Consider the following 15,380-nt stretch of genomic DNA (forward strand, 5'->3'; position numbering starts at 1 on the left):
GAGGGTGCCAAGAAGATGAAGCCAGGGTCTTAGTTGTGCCAAGCAATAGGACCAAAGGCAATGGGAAGAAACTGATGCACAGGAAGTTCCACCTGAATATGAGGAAGAACTTCTTTACTGTGTGGGTGACCAAGCACAAGAATATTACCTGGAGAGCTTGTAGAGTCTTCCTCACTGGAGATATTCAAGAACTGTCTGGACACAATCCTGTGCCATGTGCTCTGGACTGACCCTGCTTGAGCAGGGAGTTTGGACCAGATGACCCACTGTGGTGTCTTCCAACCTTACCTATTCTGTGATTCTGTGATCCTGAATCAACATCCCTGAAGTCATTTGGCAAGGCATAAAGACAAGGCACTTAGGGACATGGTTTAGTGCTAGACCACAGTATTAGGTTAATACTTGGACTGAATGATCTTAAAGGTATTTTTCAATCTCAATGATCCTATGATTTTATGATTCTGTTCCAGCTCTTTCACCATCTGTTCCTGTAGGAGATGCTCAAATCCTTTCATCACTGCAGTGGCTCTTTGCTGAACTTGTTGCAGCATTTCCACGTCTTGTACTGAGGAGATCATAACTGCACACAGTACTACAGTTGTGGTCTCTCCAGTGCTGAGTAGAGAGAAAGGTTTATCTCCCTCAACCTCCTGTCAACAATGTTCCTAATGCAGCTCAGGATACTATTGACCTCCTTTGATGCAAGGGCACATTACTGGCTCACATTCAGCTCATTTTCCACCAGGACCCCTGTGTCCTTCTCTGCAAAGCTGATTTCCAGCCAGTCAGCCCATGCCTTGTACTGGTGCATCATGTTATTCCTACCCAGGGGCAGGACTTGGCATTTCCCTTTGATGGACTTCATGAAGTTCCTGTCTGCCCATTTCTCCATTCTGTTGAGATACTTCTGAAGGCACAACAGCCATCTGGTCTATCAAACGCTCCTCCCAATTTTGTACCATCTGAAAACTTGATGAGGGTGCTCTCTATCACATTGTTTGGGTCATTAATGAAGTTGTTAAACAGTATTGGCCCAAGGATCGGCCCAGGGAAACAACACTAGACGCTGACCTCAAGCCAGACTTTAGGCTTCTGATCACAGCTGTCTGAGCCCAGCAGTTCAGCCATTTTTCAGTCCACCTCACTGTCCACTTATCTAACCTGCACTTTGTCAGCTTGTCTATGATGATGTTATATGAGACAGCATTTAAAGCCTTCTGCTGCTCTCCCCTCATCCACCAAGCTAGTTGACTCATAGAAGGCTTGCAGGTTGGTCAAGCATAATTTGCCTTTTGTAAATCCATGGTGACTATTCCAAATCACCCTGTGTCCATTGTGTGACAGGAAATGGCTTCCAGGATTATTTTTTCCATCATCTTCACAGGAATAAAGTGAGGATGACCAGCATGTATTTCCCCAGATCCTCCCTCTTGCCCTTTTTGAAGATTGAGGTGTCATTTGCTTTCTTCCGGTCCTCAGGAAACTCCCCTATCCTTAGAGGTGTACACAACCTCTATCCCTGGAGCTGTACATGACTTTATGGGACAGGTCCCTGAGCAACCTAATCTAATTAGACTTGCTTTGAGCAGACTAGATAACCTCTGGAAGTCCCTTACGGCATAAATTTTTTTATGGTAAATTATCAGCCATACTAAAATACAGCTTACTGGTGGATGAAATAGGACTACAAGCTATGTCACATCAGCCAGCTCCTCCTTCCATAGTCATTTAAGGTGCTATCTACAAATGAAATCGTAAGGAGTTATACCAGGAAAATTATATAGACATCATCTCCTGTATGGAGACAACTTTTCTGGGCTGTTTATCCAGTCAGTATTTTTATTTTTATTTTTGTTTTGTTTTTTAAAGTTCTTTTTCCCAGACAACCATGCATTTTGACATTTTGTTAGATTTCTATGTCTGCTACCAGACTTCCTTCTTTCCACCCACTGGTTCTTGGCTTCCACCATCTCTTTATCTAAGACCAGAACCCTTTCCTGCTCACTCGATCACAGTTTCACTATTATGAATCAGACAACTCATGTTTTCATTTCTTTCTCACTGACTGGGCCTAGTTGCTGTTTTCATGAGCAAATGATCTCTTGGGAGGTCTTGAGGGTTGTATTAAAATCAGGCTAGCACATGACCAAAAAAAGAGAATGAAAGAATATCTATGTTACTTGTCATAGAACATTTTCCATTCCCACCATAGGTTTAGTACTTGCTCCTTTCTCTGTTTTAATAGGATACCTTCCTTCAACCATATATCCTAGGCCCTGTATATGGAATGGAATAGACCCTTTGTTAATAGATTAGGTACTAGAAACCAGAGTTCATATAATTAATAGCAAAAGCAGCAGGTGCAAGGAAATACCCCATTTAGGGTCATCTGGAGAACATCCATCGGTCTTTGAAGCAATTAACATATAAACAGGATAAAACAAACAATCCTCTGGTTAATATATTTGAGCTATAAAGTCAGGTAAAATGTCATGAACTGCAATAAACTATACTATTCCAATATCACTGCCCATAATTTAAAGAGAAGAAGCACTAGAGCTTTTAAAAGAAAAACAAATGTGGATGAAAAAAAAATGTTTTCTTTTGTCTCAACAGTTCAGTGTCTTTGGCTGGCATTTTTCAAATAAAAGTTAGCCTGATCAGACATTCTACACAGATATTTTCAGTCTTTGATTACAGTTTAACAATGTGATGAGCGACTTTCCATTTTTACAGTGTCTTAAACAGGGACACATTGGTCATTCTTAATAATAAGCATGTCTTAACAGACCCATTTAGGACAGAAGATTGCTTAGATATTATAAGAGCAAAGAAAATAAGGGAACAAGAGACTGATGAAAAAGTTTATCTGAAGAATAAATTTGGCAAAATATGTCCATGAAGAGGATGCTGCAAGTGTTAACATCAGTATCAGAACCCAATAGTGTTGTTGACTTTTTTTGTGTCAATGCCAGATTATCATCAATAGATACTTGCTGGCATCAAAAAAGTCTTCTACAGGCCTTTTTCTTTTTCCTTAACCTTATATCAGAAGTTTCATGGGATATATTTAGACTTAACTGGAAAAAGAGGGAGGGAAGGTTCTCCCTGAGAAACTTTGAAGTTAGTCCTATTCTGACTGTGTTTGTGTGGGTTTTACCATATAACCTCTAGAGGTCTCTTTTGACCTAAATTATTCTATGATTTTAAGTTTGAACATAGGAGAAAGGAATTTGATGGTAGAAAACCATATTCATTGAAGCAAGAAAAGCACAGGAAATAGAAGAGTCTGAGAGAGAAGCAAAAAAACATATTGTCCTTCCTCTACCTTCCTTTGGAAAAATAATAAATATGTATATCATTGCACTTAAAAAAATAAAGAAATTATATAATTGTTTTCTGTAAGTAATGACTACAATTGCCTCAGCAATTTAAGAACTTCCCAGTATAATTTCAACTAGAAGAATAGCAGCCCACATGGAGACTACTTTATTATACAGATGATCATATTATGACAAATTTAGATCATACTTCCTATCAGCATAACTTAAAACTTGTCCATAAACTCGTTTTTTCCCCAAACAACAAAATGATGCATATGCAGATTCACACTGTCCAACTGTAACAATTACCTGAATTCATTTTAGATTAATTCAAGTGATATGAATCTTACTTGTTTTCACTCAAATAATGATTTCATATGACAAAAATTAAAGTTTTTGTTCAAACATTTTTCTTTGCTAATTAAAACATAGCAGTCCATATGATGTAATGAAAAGTGCATTATTTTAGTAAACATTCTAGTTTAGATGAATAACCAACTTACATTGTTCCATTTGTGTAGACTGTGTCACTTCCCTCCACATACTGAACCTGGGCTGGGTAGACATGTTGCACCTGTTGCACAGTCTGTACTTGCTGTACCTACAAACAAGAACACCAGAAATATAGGATAGTTTACCTTATAAAAAGAATGACTAGTGCTTCAGTGCATCTAATGGTTTCTAAACAATACTCTTAATTTTGGGACATCCCTGTTCTTACAATTACTAAATGACACAGAATGCAATGTTGTGCTACAAATCTGTAATAAGCTAAGTGGAGTACTGTGTTGATTTGGCATAGCCTGATTTTTTTTTTTGGTAGTGGGGGCCGGGGGGGGGGGTCCACAGGAGTCACTTCTGTGAGAAGCTGCTAGAAGTTCCCACCATGTCCAACAGAGCCAATCTCTGATGGCTCTGAAGATAGACATGCTGCTGGCCCAATTAGAGAGGTTGGTAACGCTTCTGTAATGATGCATTTAAGAAGAAAATCAAAACAGCGCACATGCAGTTTTTTCCCAGGGGTGGGGAGGCACCGTGGCCACTGCTGCAGCTGCCGCCATCTCAGCGCAGACCACGACAATCTTTGCCTGCCTGGCTGCCCCTAGGCAACTGCACTGCAGGCAGAAGCGCAGGGGCGATGGTGGCGACTTCTCCTTCCCAGCGCCCTGCATGAAGAGAGGTGTTAAATAGCGCAAGTGCCGTGGCAGCCGCCACAGCGTGCATGATGATGGCAGGGCTGGATGGCCGACTGAAAATGTGGCGGGCAACTCCCCAATGCAGAACCTGGATAAAATCAACTTCTTGGCACTGCGGGATCCTGCAAGAATCTTTGAATTAGTGGAACTTGTTTGAAATGGTACCTTCAAGCAGCAGTTTTTCTTCTAGTCAGAGGAGGAAGTGAGGACATGTGAGGGAAAACAACATGATGGAACCAAGGTCAGTGGAAAAAAAAGAGTAGGAGGAGGTACTCCAAGTGTTGGAGCCGAGATTCCTCTGCAAGCCATAGTGAGGACTATGGTGAAACAAACTGTCCTCCTGTAATGCATGAAGTCTATGGGGGATGCAGACATTCACTCGCAGTGTGAGGACCCTGAGGGGCATTTCCCTGGTTTAGGGAGACACAAGAACCTTCCCTCAAAAAAGCTGTTAAACCCCATTTGCTCCTTTCCCTGTTCCTATGTCTGTTCCTACATCCCTGAGCCACTCCCTCCCTATTCCCTGATTGGCCCTCATCTTTGTACTGTCCTGAGACCAGGTTCACCCCCTGGACCCCTGCGGAGAGAGCAGGGAAAGCTGAGACTTGTGTGCTGAGGGAACTCTGAACATCTCACCGCGCAGCTGAATTAAACACTTGTGGATACTATGCAAAGGCCCTTTCTGCTTCTTTACCCTGGACTTTATTTGTAGCAGTTCAGGCTGCTACATTGCAGCCCATAAGAAAAGTGTTCATGCTGGAGTGGGTGAATGCCAGAGAAAGCTGTAATCTAGTGGGAGACCTGAATAGAGAGAGAGGGCCCTTGCTCAAAAAATAGAGCAGCCTAGCCTTAAAAGACTGCAGCCTACAAACGAGTGACCCATGCCACAACAGTTTTGGAAAAACTGCGTGTGGGAGGGACTCCACAGCATAGCAGAGAAAAGACTCCTCTTCCTGAGCAAACAGAAAAAGATCTCGAATGACGAACTGACCAAGACCTCCATGCCCTGTCTCTCATGCATGTGATGCATCATCACGTCTCCGAGGTGAACTGCTCCGGCAGACATCCTCTGGAGTAGAGGATCATGCTAAAAGAGCTTTCCAAAAACCAGCAAAACTGTGAACCTAGCTCAGAGAGGCAGAGGGCACACCAGCCTCAACCAGAGCAGGAAGTGTGAAAAGTTAGACAAGCAGCAGCTCTCAGTGTGGGCAGCGCCAGGAGTGAAGGTGACCAACTCCCACAGGTACAGAAGACGCACCCAAGAAGCAACAAGGAGTGGGGCAAATAGGGCAGGCAAACAGGGTGTGACTGTCATGGTTTAGGAACAGTATTCCCCAATTTAGGGCTCCCTTTGTTTTATGGCAAAATCAGCTTTCAGGAGGATTTGGATTATCTTCTCCCCCTTCTCAAAAACCTCCTCTGCTGTGTTGCCCTATAGCATGATGTCATCGATGTACTGTGTGTTCTGGAGTCTCACCCTTTTGCAATCCAGTCTGGATCAGTCCATGGCAAATAGCAGGGCTATATTTCCACCCCTAGGGCAGTTGGCTCCAGGTATACTGGACACCCCTCCAGGTGAAAGTAAACTGTGGCCTGCACTCTGCTGCTAAAGGAATGGAGAAAAATGCATTAGCAATGTTGATGGTAGCACCATTTTGCTGCCTTGGACTCCAGTTCATATTGAAGCTCCAGCATGTCTGGCATGGCAGCACTCAGTGGTGGTGTGACTTCGTTCAGGTCATGATAGTCCACTATCATTCTCCACTCTCCATTGGACTTAGGCACTGGACATATGGGGATATTGAAGGGTGAGCAAGTCTTGCTGACCACTCCCTGGCTCTCCATAAATCATCTGTGGATGGGAGTCCCGGAGTCCCGGTTGGTGCAGTGTTGTTGACAGTGCACTGTAGTGGTAGCAATTGGTACCCATTGTTCTTTGCCCTGAAGGAGTCCCATAGTAGAAGGGTCCTCTGAGAGACCGGACAAGGTATTCACCTGTCTAATTCCCTCTGTCTCCACAGCAACTATCCCAAAAGCTCAACAATGCCTGTTTGGGTCCTTGAAATACCCTCTCCTGAGGTAATCTATGCCAAGGATGCACAGGGCCTCTGGGCCAGTCACAATGGGGTGTTTCCACCATTCTTTTCTAGTCAGATGTCCTGGAGTGACTTTATGATGCTTGCATCCCCAATCGTCTGTTCTGTTTATGCTGGATATTAAGTTTTGCACCTTTAAAACTGGTTCCGAGAGCAAAGGGGAGGAGAGAAGAAGCACGCACTTTGTTTTCAGAAACTGCACTTGCTCCCTCACATCCTTCTCCTGGACTGTGTTGTCTGCAGCATGGACAGATGGCAGGAGAGAGCTTTCCTTTGCTTTTAGTTATTTTTTAGCTAGCTGAGGCAGAGAAGTTCCCTGGACTGTGTTTTTTCTTTTTCTTGGAACTGTTTAAACCTGCTCTGGACTGAAAACCCAGAAGAGCACCGGGAGCTCACACCTGTGGTCCACTGGGCCGGGCCTGGGCCATGGCATTTCCAGTGCCAGAGGGACTGATAACAGATTGGGTGAGCCAAGCTGCAATTCACAAAAAACACTTTCTGAGTTTGTCATCTCTTCAGATTGACAAGAGGTTTTATTGTTTAATATTGTTCAAATTTTTTTTTTTGTGCTGGTGAATGCTTTACCTGCTAAATAAACAGGTTTTTCCACTTTTCTCCAAGGAATATTTTTCCCAAACCAGTTGGGGGAGGGGCTGCTTAAATCTGCTTTCTAGAGGAACCCCTTTGGAGGTTTTCTCCCAAATTTGCCCTAAACCAGGACATCAGGATAACTTCAGCTTACAGTACAGTCAGCTGTTGGGATCCCCCTGTCACCCCAGAAAAAGATGGATTCTGCCCCTACATATCTTGATGGCATCAAGATACATTGTGCGCCAGTGTTAACTAAAGCCTTGTACTCTTGTGAGTCTGATGTGACAGGCCATGGGATCCCTATAGTCCAATAGATCTTACTGTCCCTTTCCTCCACCTGGCTGGGAGCATTTTGACACTGTCTCCTGCAGTATACTGTTGGAAAAGCTAGCAGCCCATGGCTTGGACAGGAGCACTCTGCTAGGTTAGAAACTGGCTGGATGGCTGGGCCCAGAGAGTGGTGGTGAGCAGTGCTGCATCCAGCTGGTGGCTAGTCACCAGTGGTGTCCCTCAGAGGTCTGTGCTGGGGCCAGTTCTGTTCAATATTTTTATTGATGACATGGATGAGAGTATTGAGTTCTTCATTAGTAAATTTGCAGACAACACTAAGCTGGGACTGTGTGTCGATCTGTTGGAAAGTAGGATGGCTCTGCAGAGAGACCTAGAATGGTTGGATAGATGGGCAGAGTCTAAGAAGATGAAGTTTAATAAGTCCAAGTGCCGAGTCCTGCATTTTGGCCACAATAACCCCCTGCAGCATTATAGGCTGGGGACAGTGTGGCTGGACAGTGTCCAGGCAGAAAGGGACCTGGGGGTACTGGTTGACAGCTGGCTGAACATGAGCCAGCAGTGTGCCCTGGTGGTCAAGAAGGCCAACAGCATCTTGGCCTGTATCAGGAATGGTGTGGCCAGCAGGAGCAGGGAGGCAATTTCCCCCCTCTACTTGGTACTGGTGAGGCTGCACCTTGAGTACTGTGTCCAGTTCTGGGCCCCTCAGTTTAGGAAGGACATTGAGATGATTGAGTGTGTCCAGAGGGAAACAAAGTTGGTGAAGGGCTTGGAACACAAGCCCTATGAGGAACGGCTGAGGGAGCTGGGGTTCTTTAGCCTGGAGAAACGGAGACTCAGAGGCGACCTTATCACTCCCTACAACTTCCTGAAGGGTGGTTGTAGTCAGGTGGGGATTGGTCTCTTTCACCAGGCAGCAACTGACAGAACGAGAGGTTACAGTCTCAAGCTGTGTCCAGGAAAATATAGGTTAGATATTAGGAAAAAGTTTTTCACACAAAGGGTGATAAAGTACTGGAATGGTCTGCCTGGAGAGGTGGTGGAGTCACCATCCCTGGATGTGTTTAAAAAAAGATTGGATGTGGCACTCGGTGCCATGGTTTAGTTGAGGTGTCAGGGAATTGGTTGGACTTGATGACCTTGAAGGTCTCTTCCAAACTTGTGATTCTGTGATTCTGTTATTACCCCTCTAGTCCTGGTCAGTTCTTGTAAATATGACCTGTAGGTTCCTTCAAGACTATGGGAAGTGACATCAGCTCTTCTATTCTGTCTGAGAACTTGCCCACTGGAAAATGGAGCAGCATTTATCCTTGAAGAATTTCCTGTGGTGGTTGTTCTTCCTCTCAAATCACATACCCATGCTACTAGGGCAGAGGTGAGTTTTCCATCCCACTTCTTTATGTCCTCTCTGTGGTCATGCAGGTAAAACCACAGGTTACCTCATGATTTGTACCTTCTGCCTCGAGCAGGGGGATGCTTGCTCCCAATAGCAGAGACTCTGGTCCATACTGGCGGGGCATAGGACATTTTTTCTCTAATCTGCTCGAGTCTTTCAAATATGTCCATAGTCTTGGACAGTCTTTCCACAGCTGAAGCACAGGTTTGTAGGAAGGAAAAAAGATGATCTTCATATTAGCAGAGTTGGGTAGTCACCTGAAGCACTGTTTGTTCTTCTGTCATTGACATCAAGGCCAGTGAGTTCGTGTATGACAATGATGTGTTCTGTACAAACTTCTGCCACATGGATTGTGTACACTGGACCTCATCTGGATCTATAGAGGACTGCTCATTATTTGAATGCCTACAGAGTACTTTCATGCACAGCTAATTTTCTCAGGTACTGAATACCCTTCTCCATGGCGTTCCACCTACTTGGGCTCACAACTAAATCATCCTTGAGAAAATACCTTTCCCTCATGCTTGACAGGAGTTACTTCCAGAGGCTGAGAGTTTCTGTCTTCTTCCCAATTGCCTTGTCAATGCCCACATCCCAGGACAGGGATCCCAGTTGCTTGGCTTCACTACCATCTAGTTTCATATTGTGGGCTGCGATATCCCAGCCCTGGAGCAGCCAGGTCACCAGGGGTTCACCCGATTGGTGGCTGAAATCTTTTCACATATCTTGCAGCTCACATGAGATAGATTGGGTCATTATCTCTGGCTCTACCTCTTCCTTCTTTTGAGATGGCCCTGCTTCCACTAGGCAAACTGATTTGGTCTAAGATTTTTTCTTCTGTATAGGGGCGACTGCTAGCATCACAGATTGTTCCCCTGGCTCAGCTGCAGTTTGAGTGGACATGGTGCCTCCTCCTCTGCTTTCTTCCTACTCCCTCTGAGGGTGCTGTCTAGTGACAAGCAGTGTCTGATAAATAGTAGCCAGGGCCCAGCACACTGCAATAAGTTGTTTTTCTCTGGAGTTGCCACAGCTTTCTCCTCAGAAATATTCTGTCATTTCATCAGGGTCCTGTAGTTGTTCACGGGTGAACTCCCAAAACATTGGAGGAGATAATTTCTCCAAAAACAGGCCCATTTTCTCCCACATTCCATGCCACTCATGACTATTCCCCCTTGGGGCATATCTCTGAATGACCTTCCTAAAAATCTCTTTCTTGACTCTAAACATGTTGGGGACCATACTGAGGAGATCTGCTAGACTTAGCAATAAGAACATGCTTTCCTTAACATCCAAGGAAAATTCTAAATTCTCAAAAGATCCTATAACAGGCCTAAAAGATGAAAAGGGGGTGAAAAGGTGCGGAAAATCATCCTCCCTGATTCCCCAGGCTAGGTATGATTATTAATGCACTCCCAAAGGTAGCATCTGAGGTAAGGGTAGGAGAGCAACACTGAATACACATCCCAAATGATCCTCATTGTATTTGATGTTATCGTGTAAATTTAACAGTTGATATCCCACAGTACAGCAACAAACCTATGCTGATCTTTCTCCCTGCTCTGAAAAAGATCATCACAAGAAGCACACTCAGGAATATATACAGGGTTGGATACCACACTGTCCTGGTGTCATGGTTTGACGCTGGCACAATGCCAGCGCCCCATGAAAATACAACTTACCAATCAAATGCTGTGAAATGTGATCAAGAACAGAGCAAAGCAGGCCAAACTTAATAACAAAGGAAAAAACTTTATTACACTACTACTACTACTACTATAAAAGGAAAAGAAAGGAAAGAAAAAAAAACACACAAAATTCGAAATGAAAACCTTCCAAAACATTTCTCCTCCCTCCACCCAACTCCACCAAACCCCAGCGAGACCCATTTGGATCCTTAATCAAGGTTTCACCCTTCAATATAATCAATACTGAGTCCATCGGGGAAGAGAGGAGTCCCTCTTGCACCATAGACCCCCAGGAAACACAGCTGCCACCTCTTGTGTTTCCAATGTCACACGTGGCACCGCCCAGACACACCGGCCAGTGTGACATTCTCCTCTCCATGTCACAGTGCTCTCACCACCGGGCATGGACAGAGACTGCTTATAGGGCCCCTTTAAGGATGCTTTGCCAAGGACCACCAGGAACAACAGTCCAGTATCACAATTCGAGACTAGAGTCCCCCCCATTTTCCCCTGGGGCCGAGGGTCCAAAAGACAGAGATCGCCTTCTCTTCTTCCCTGAAGATGGAGGGCATCCTCACACCCTCCTCAGCTCTCTCTCTGTCCACTCCAAAACTGGTAGTTGCTGCAGAAGGTCTCTTGGCTCACCAATGCATCCCCCTAAAATGCAGTCCCTCTTGAAAGAAAGAGTGGTTCAGTCTATGGTAAGCAAGCAGAGTCCAGCCAAAAGCCACTCTATCATCTTCCCCCAACCTTCTTCTCTGAACATCTGAGGTTTCAGGCTGTCTCTCTTCCTCTCTTTTTTCAAACCAAGGAGGAGAAAATTTCACAAAGCTTTCATTTCTCAAGGAAGGGTTACAAGTCCCAACTCCCAAGGATGGCTCGCTGCCCAGGCTCCAGCTCCCACAGCCCGGCTGGGCACCTTGCGGCCCCCCCGCTCTTCTCCTTCCCTGCGGCGAACTGCTGATAAAACCACCGCCGTCTCTTTTTCTCTCTTGGGAGAGAGAGAGACTCTGGGGGGAACGGAGACATCCCAGATTTCTCCACCCTTCCATCTGCAGGGGGCCAGGTCTGGTTCCAGCCCCTCCACCCTTGGGCCTACCTCCACAGGCCGCATGGCTCCCCTCCCCCACCCAGCCCGGGCTGGGCAGGGGAGGTCTTTACCATGCGGTGACCGGAACCAAAGAAGGACGAGTCCTCCTGGGAATTCCGCTTTTAACCCCTCTGTGTTCTCAGAGGCGTGTCCACCTTCAATTGGTCACCCCAAGTGTCAGTATCTAAACCTGACCCCTGACAGGATGGACCTCTTCCTTCCAAAAAACACCAGAAGCGGCCTTTTTCCACTGGATTCCCAGAAGACCAGGTCCATCTACACCACCACTGGATCCCCAGGGGGAAACTACACCCTTCTACAAGATCACTGCTTCAACAGAACCACATCTATCACTCCAGGAGGACTGCAGCCACCATTTAACTGGACTGCAGCCAACTCCCGGACCAACAGGGTGTCAGGTCGTATTCTGACTCTGTCAGTGTTTTGTATTACTGCATTTTAAAATTTTATTTCCATTTTCTTCCCTAATAAAGAACTGTTATTCTTACTCCCATATTGTTGCCTGAGAGACCCTTAATTTCAAAATTATAATAATTCAGAGGGAGGGGGTTTACATTTTCCATTTCAAGAGAGGCTCCTGCCTTCTTTAGCAGACACCTGTCTTTTCAAACCAAGACACACACCCACATGAACAGACCAAGTAACATTGTGACCAGTGGCTCCGTACCTAATACAACAAATGCTTAGATGAAATTTGTTTCCAACCCGCTCTGGGCAGATCTGTTTTTATCTCAACTCTTCATGCTTCACATTGGGTACCAAATAAGGCTGTTGTGGTTCAGGAATGGTATTCCCCAATTTAGTGCCCCCACTGAACACATGTTTCTGCTTCCCCACCCCCCTCCAATTGGAAGCACGGAAGGCAAAGATCACATTTTGCGATAAGAGCAATTTATTGGAAACAGCAATAAGATTAGAACAAACAGCATCAGCAATAATATTAATAACAAAAGGTATAAGAAAAATAAATTATTTACAAAGCAATCCCACAAGACTAAACAAATACCAGACAGCTTTACTTGCCACATTTTCTAAACCAGAAGGAACATCCTTCTCCTTGGAAGTGAGAGAGACCCTTTTCCCCAACCCTGAAGCAAGAGAGAGTCCCTTTCCCACCCCTGACAGTGATGTGAGGCAGTATTGAATAAAATTATGGTCCTGTCCACACCCCCTCCCAGGACAGTGGCACATCAGCCAAGGCAGGTATGGCAGTTTACACAGCAGTTCAGGCAAGAAGGTCATGCAGGGAGGACACAGCCCCCCATCAACTCAAGAGGCAAGCCCAGTTAGTAGTCATTACTAGGTTTAGGAAAGGCAGGTCCTGCCTGACCAATGTTATCTCCTTTTATGACCAGGTGACCTGCCTAGTGGATGAGGGAAAGGCTGTGGATGGGTCTACCTGGAATTCAGTAAAGCCTTTGATACTGCCTCCCATGGTATTCTCCTGGAAAAGCTGGTAGCCCACAGCTTAGACAGGTGTACTCTTTGCTGGGTTAAAAACTGGCTGGATGGCCATGTCCAGAGAGTGGTGGTGAATGGTGCTACATCCCGTTGGTGACGGGACACTAGTGGTGTCCCCCATGGATCAGTGTGAGGCCCAGTCCTGTTTAATATCTTTACTATCTAAATGGGGGGATTGAGCCTACCATTATCAAATTCCTGGATGACACTAGATTGGGTGAGAGTGTCAATCTGCTGGAGGGTAGGAAGGCTCTGCAAAGGGACCTAAATAGGCTGTATCAATGGGCCAAGGCCAATTGTATGAAGTTTAATAAGGCCAAGTGCCAGGTCCTGCACTTGGGTCACAACAACATGCAACACTACAGGCTTGAAAAAGAATGACTACAAAGCTGCCTGGCAGAAAAGGACCTGGAGGTGTTGGTCAACTGTCAGCTGAACATGAGCCATCAGTGTGCCCAGATGGCCAACAAGGTCAATGGCATCCTAGCCTGTATCAGAAATAGTGTGGCCAACAGGATCAGGGAAGTGATTGCCCCTCTGTACTTGGCACTGGAAGGCTACACCTCAAATACTGTGTCCAGTTTTGGGCACCTCACTACTAGAAAGACATTGAGGTGCTGGAGTGTGTCCAAAGAAGGGTAACAAAGCTGGTGAAGGGTCTGGAGCACAAGTCTTTATGAAGAATGGCTGAGGGAGCTGGGGTTGTTTAGTCTGGAGAAAGGAGGCTCAGGGAACACCTTATCAATCTCTATAACTATCTTAAAGGAGGTTGTGATGAGGTGGGGGTCAGTCCCTTCTCCCAGGTAACAAGTGACAGGATGAGAGGAAAAGGCCTCAAGTTGCGCCAGGGCAGGTTTAGATTGGATATTAGGAAAAATTTCTTCACTGAAAGCATTGTCAAGCACTGGAACTGGCTGCCCAGGGAAATTATTGAGTCATCATCCCTGGAGGTATTTAAAACGTGTAGATGTAGAGGTCAGAGACATGGTTTAGTGATGGACTTGGTAGTGCTGGATTTAATGATCTTAAAGGTCCTTTCCAACCTAAATTATTCTTTGATTCTGATTCTATGATCTACAAGAGCTCTTTAAAAACATTTTAGATAGGACACATTCATCATCCTCACTATATTCTCTAAAATTCCTATACCTCCTTTTCCACCATTAACTTATATACTTCAAAACAAGATTCTAAACTTCATTGTTAAGTACTGGGAGTAGTCTGGAGGTGCTCAAGAAGTTAAGAGGGAGCACAGATGGAACACCTGACCCCAACTTACAAAAGGGATATTCCATACCATATGATGTCATGATCAGCAATAAAACTAGGGGGAAGGTTAGCTGGGGGACTGTTGGGCATTGGTTGGTTGGTGGTGAGCAGTTGTTTTCATTTGCAACACTCACCTTTCTTGGATTTTATTTTTCTCTCTCTTTGGGTCATTTTTCCCCCTTTTTTTCCTCACAATTTATTATAATTGCTTTTAAATTATTAAACTTTTTTATCTCAACACATGAGCTTTCTCATTTTTACCCTTCCAATTCTCACCCACTGGGAGGAGGGGAGGAGTGAGCAAATGGCTGTGGTGCTTGGTTGCCATCTGAAGTTAAATCATGACACTGAAGGAAAAATTTATATAAAACCCCTTAATTTTGAAAAAAAAATTTATTACTTTGAAAAAGACTGTTCAAGTGTGACAGAAAAACAGAGTTTCTGTCAATCAGTAATAATGATATGTACTCTTTTTGATGATTAAATGGAAAATTCAGCAGGTTGTTGATTTCATATGTTAACTGTTACATAAATTGACATTGGCCTGCCATCCCTTAACAGTGTTCTCGAACCATGATTTTCCGAATTCAAAAAATACATCTTTTATTATTAAGCAAGATAAAATTGTACAGAATTTTGATTTTAGATTCAAGTGTTTGCATTAAAAGTACTAATAAGTTTAAGAGAATAATACCAGAGTAAAATATGTGAGGATTTATAAACACCATTTCAATTTAAAAAAAAAAAAAACAACAATAGATCTGTATACACAAAGATTTCTGCTCTCAGAGAAAAAAAAAATCATCTTAACAAATTCATTAGCCTGTAATACTTTTGGAAAGCAATTCATGTTATAATGTTGATATTTAGATAAATGACCAATATAAGTTCATGACTAGTTTTTATGTTTAAAATGATTTTTCATTAAGCTTCAATTTTCATTAGCAGAAGTTTGTATGTCCAT

At 44.2% G+C, this 15,380-nt stretch overlaps 1 protein-coding gene across 7 annotated transcripts in view; it reads right to left on the reverse strand.

The window, feature by feature from the left end:
- The window catches only part of LOC116806853 (transcription factor RFX3), a 259,764-nt gene that overhangs the window by 159,363 nt on the left and 85,021 nt on the right, over nt 1–15,380 (reverse strand). For all 7 annotated transcript variants that reach the window (XM_072923087.1, XM_072923084.1, XM_072923083.1 and 4 more), the window contains one exon: nt 3,827–3,924. In XM_072923087.1, the coding sequence (XP_072779188.1) occupies nt 3,827–3,924 (98 nt within the window). The remainder of the gene's footprint in view (nt 1–3,826; nt 3,925–15,380) is intronic.

The sequence above is a fragment of the Taeniopygia guttata genome, chromosome W (assembly GCF_048771995.1).
Source record: "Taeniopygia guttata chromosome W, bTaeGut7.mat, whole genome shotgun sequence".
NCBI classification, from domain to species: domain Eukaryota; kingdom Metazoa; phylum Chordata; class Aves; order Passeriformes; family Estrildidae; genus Taeniopygia; species Taeniopygia guttata.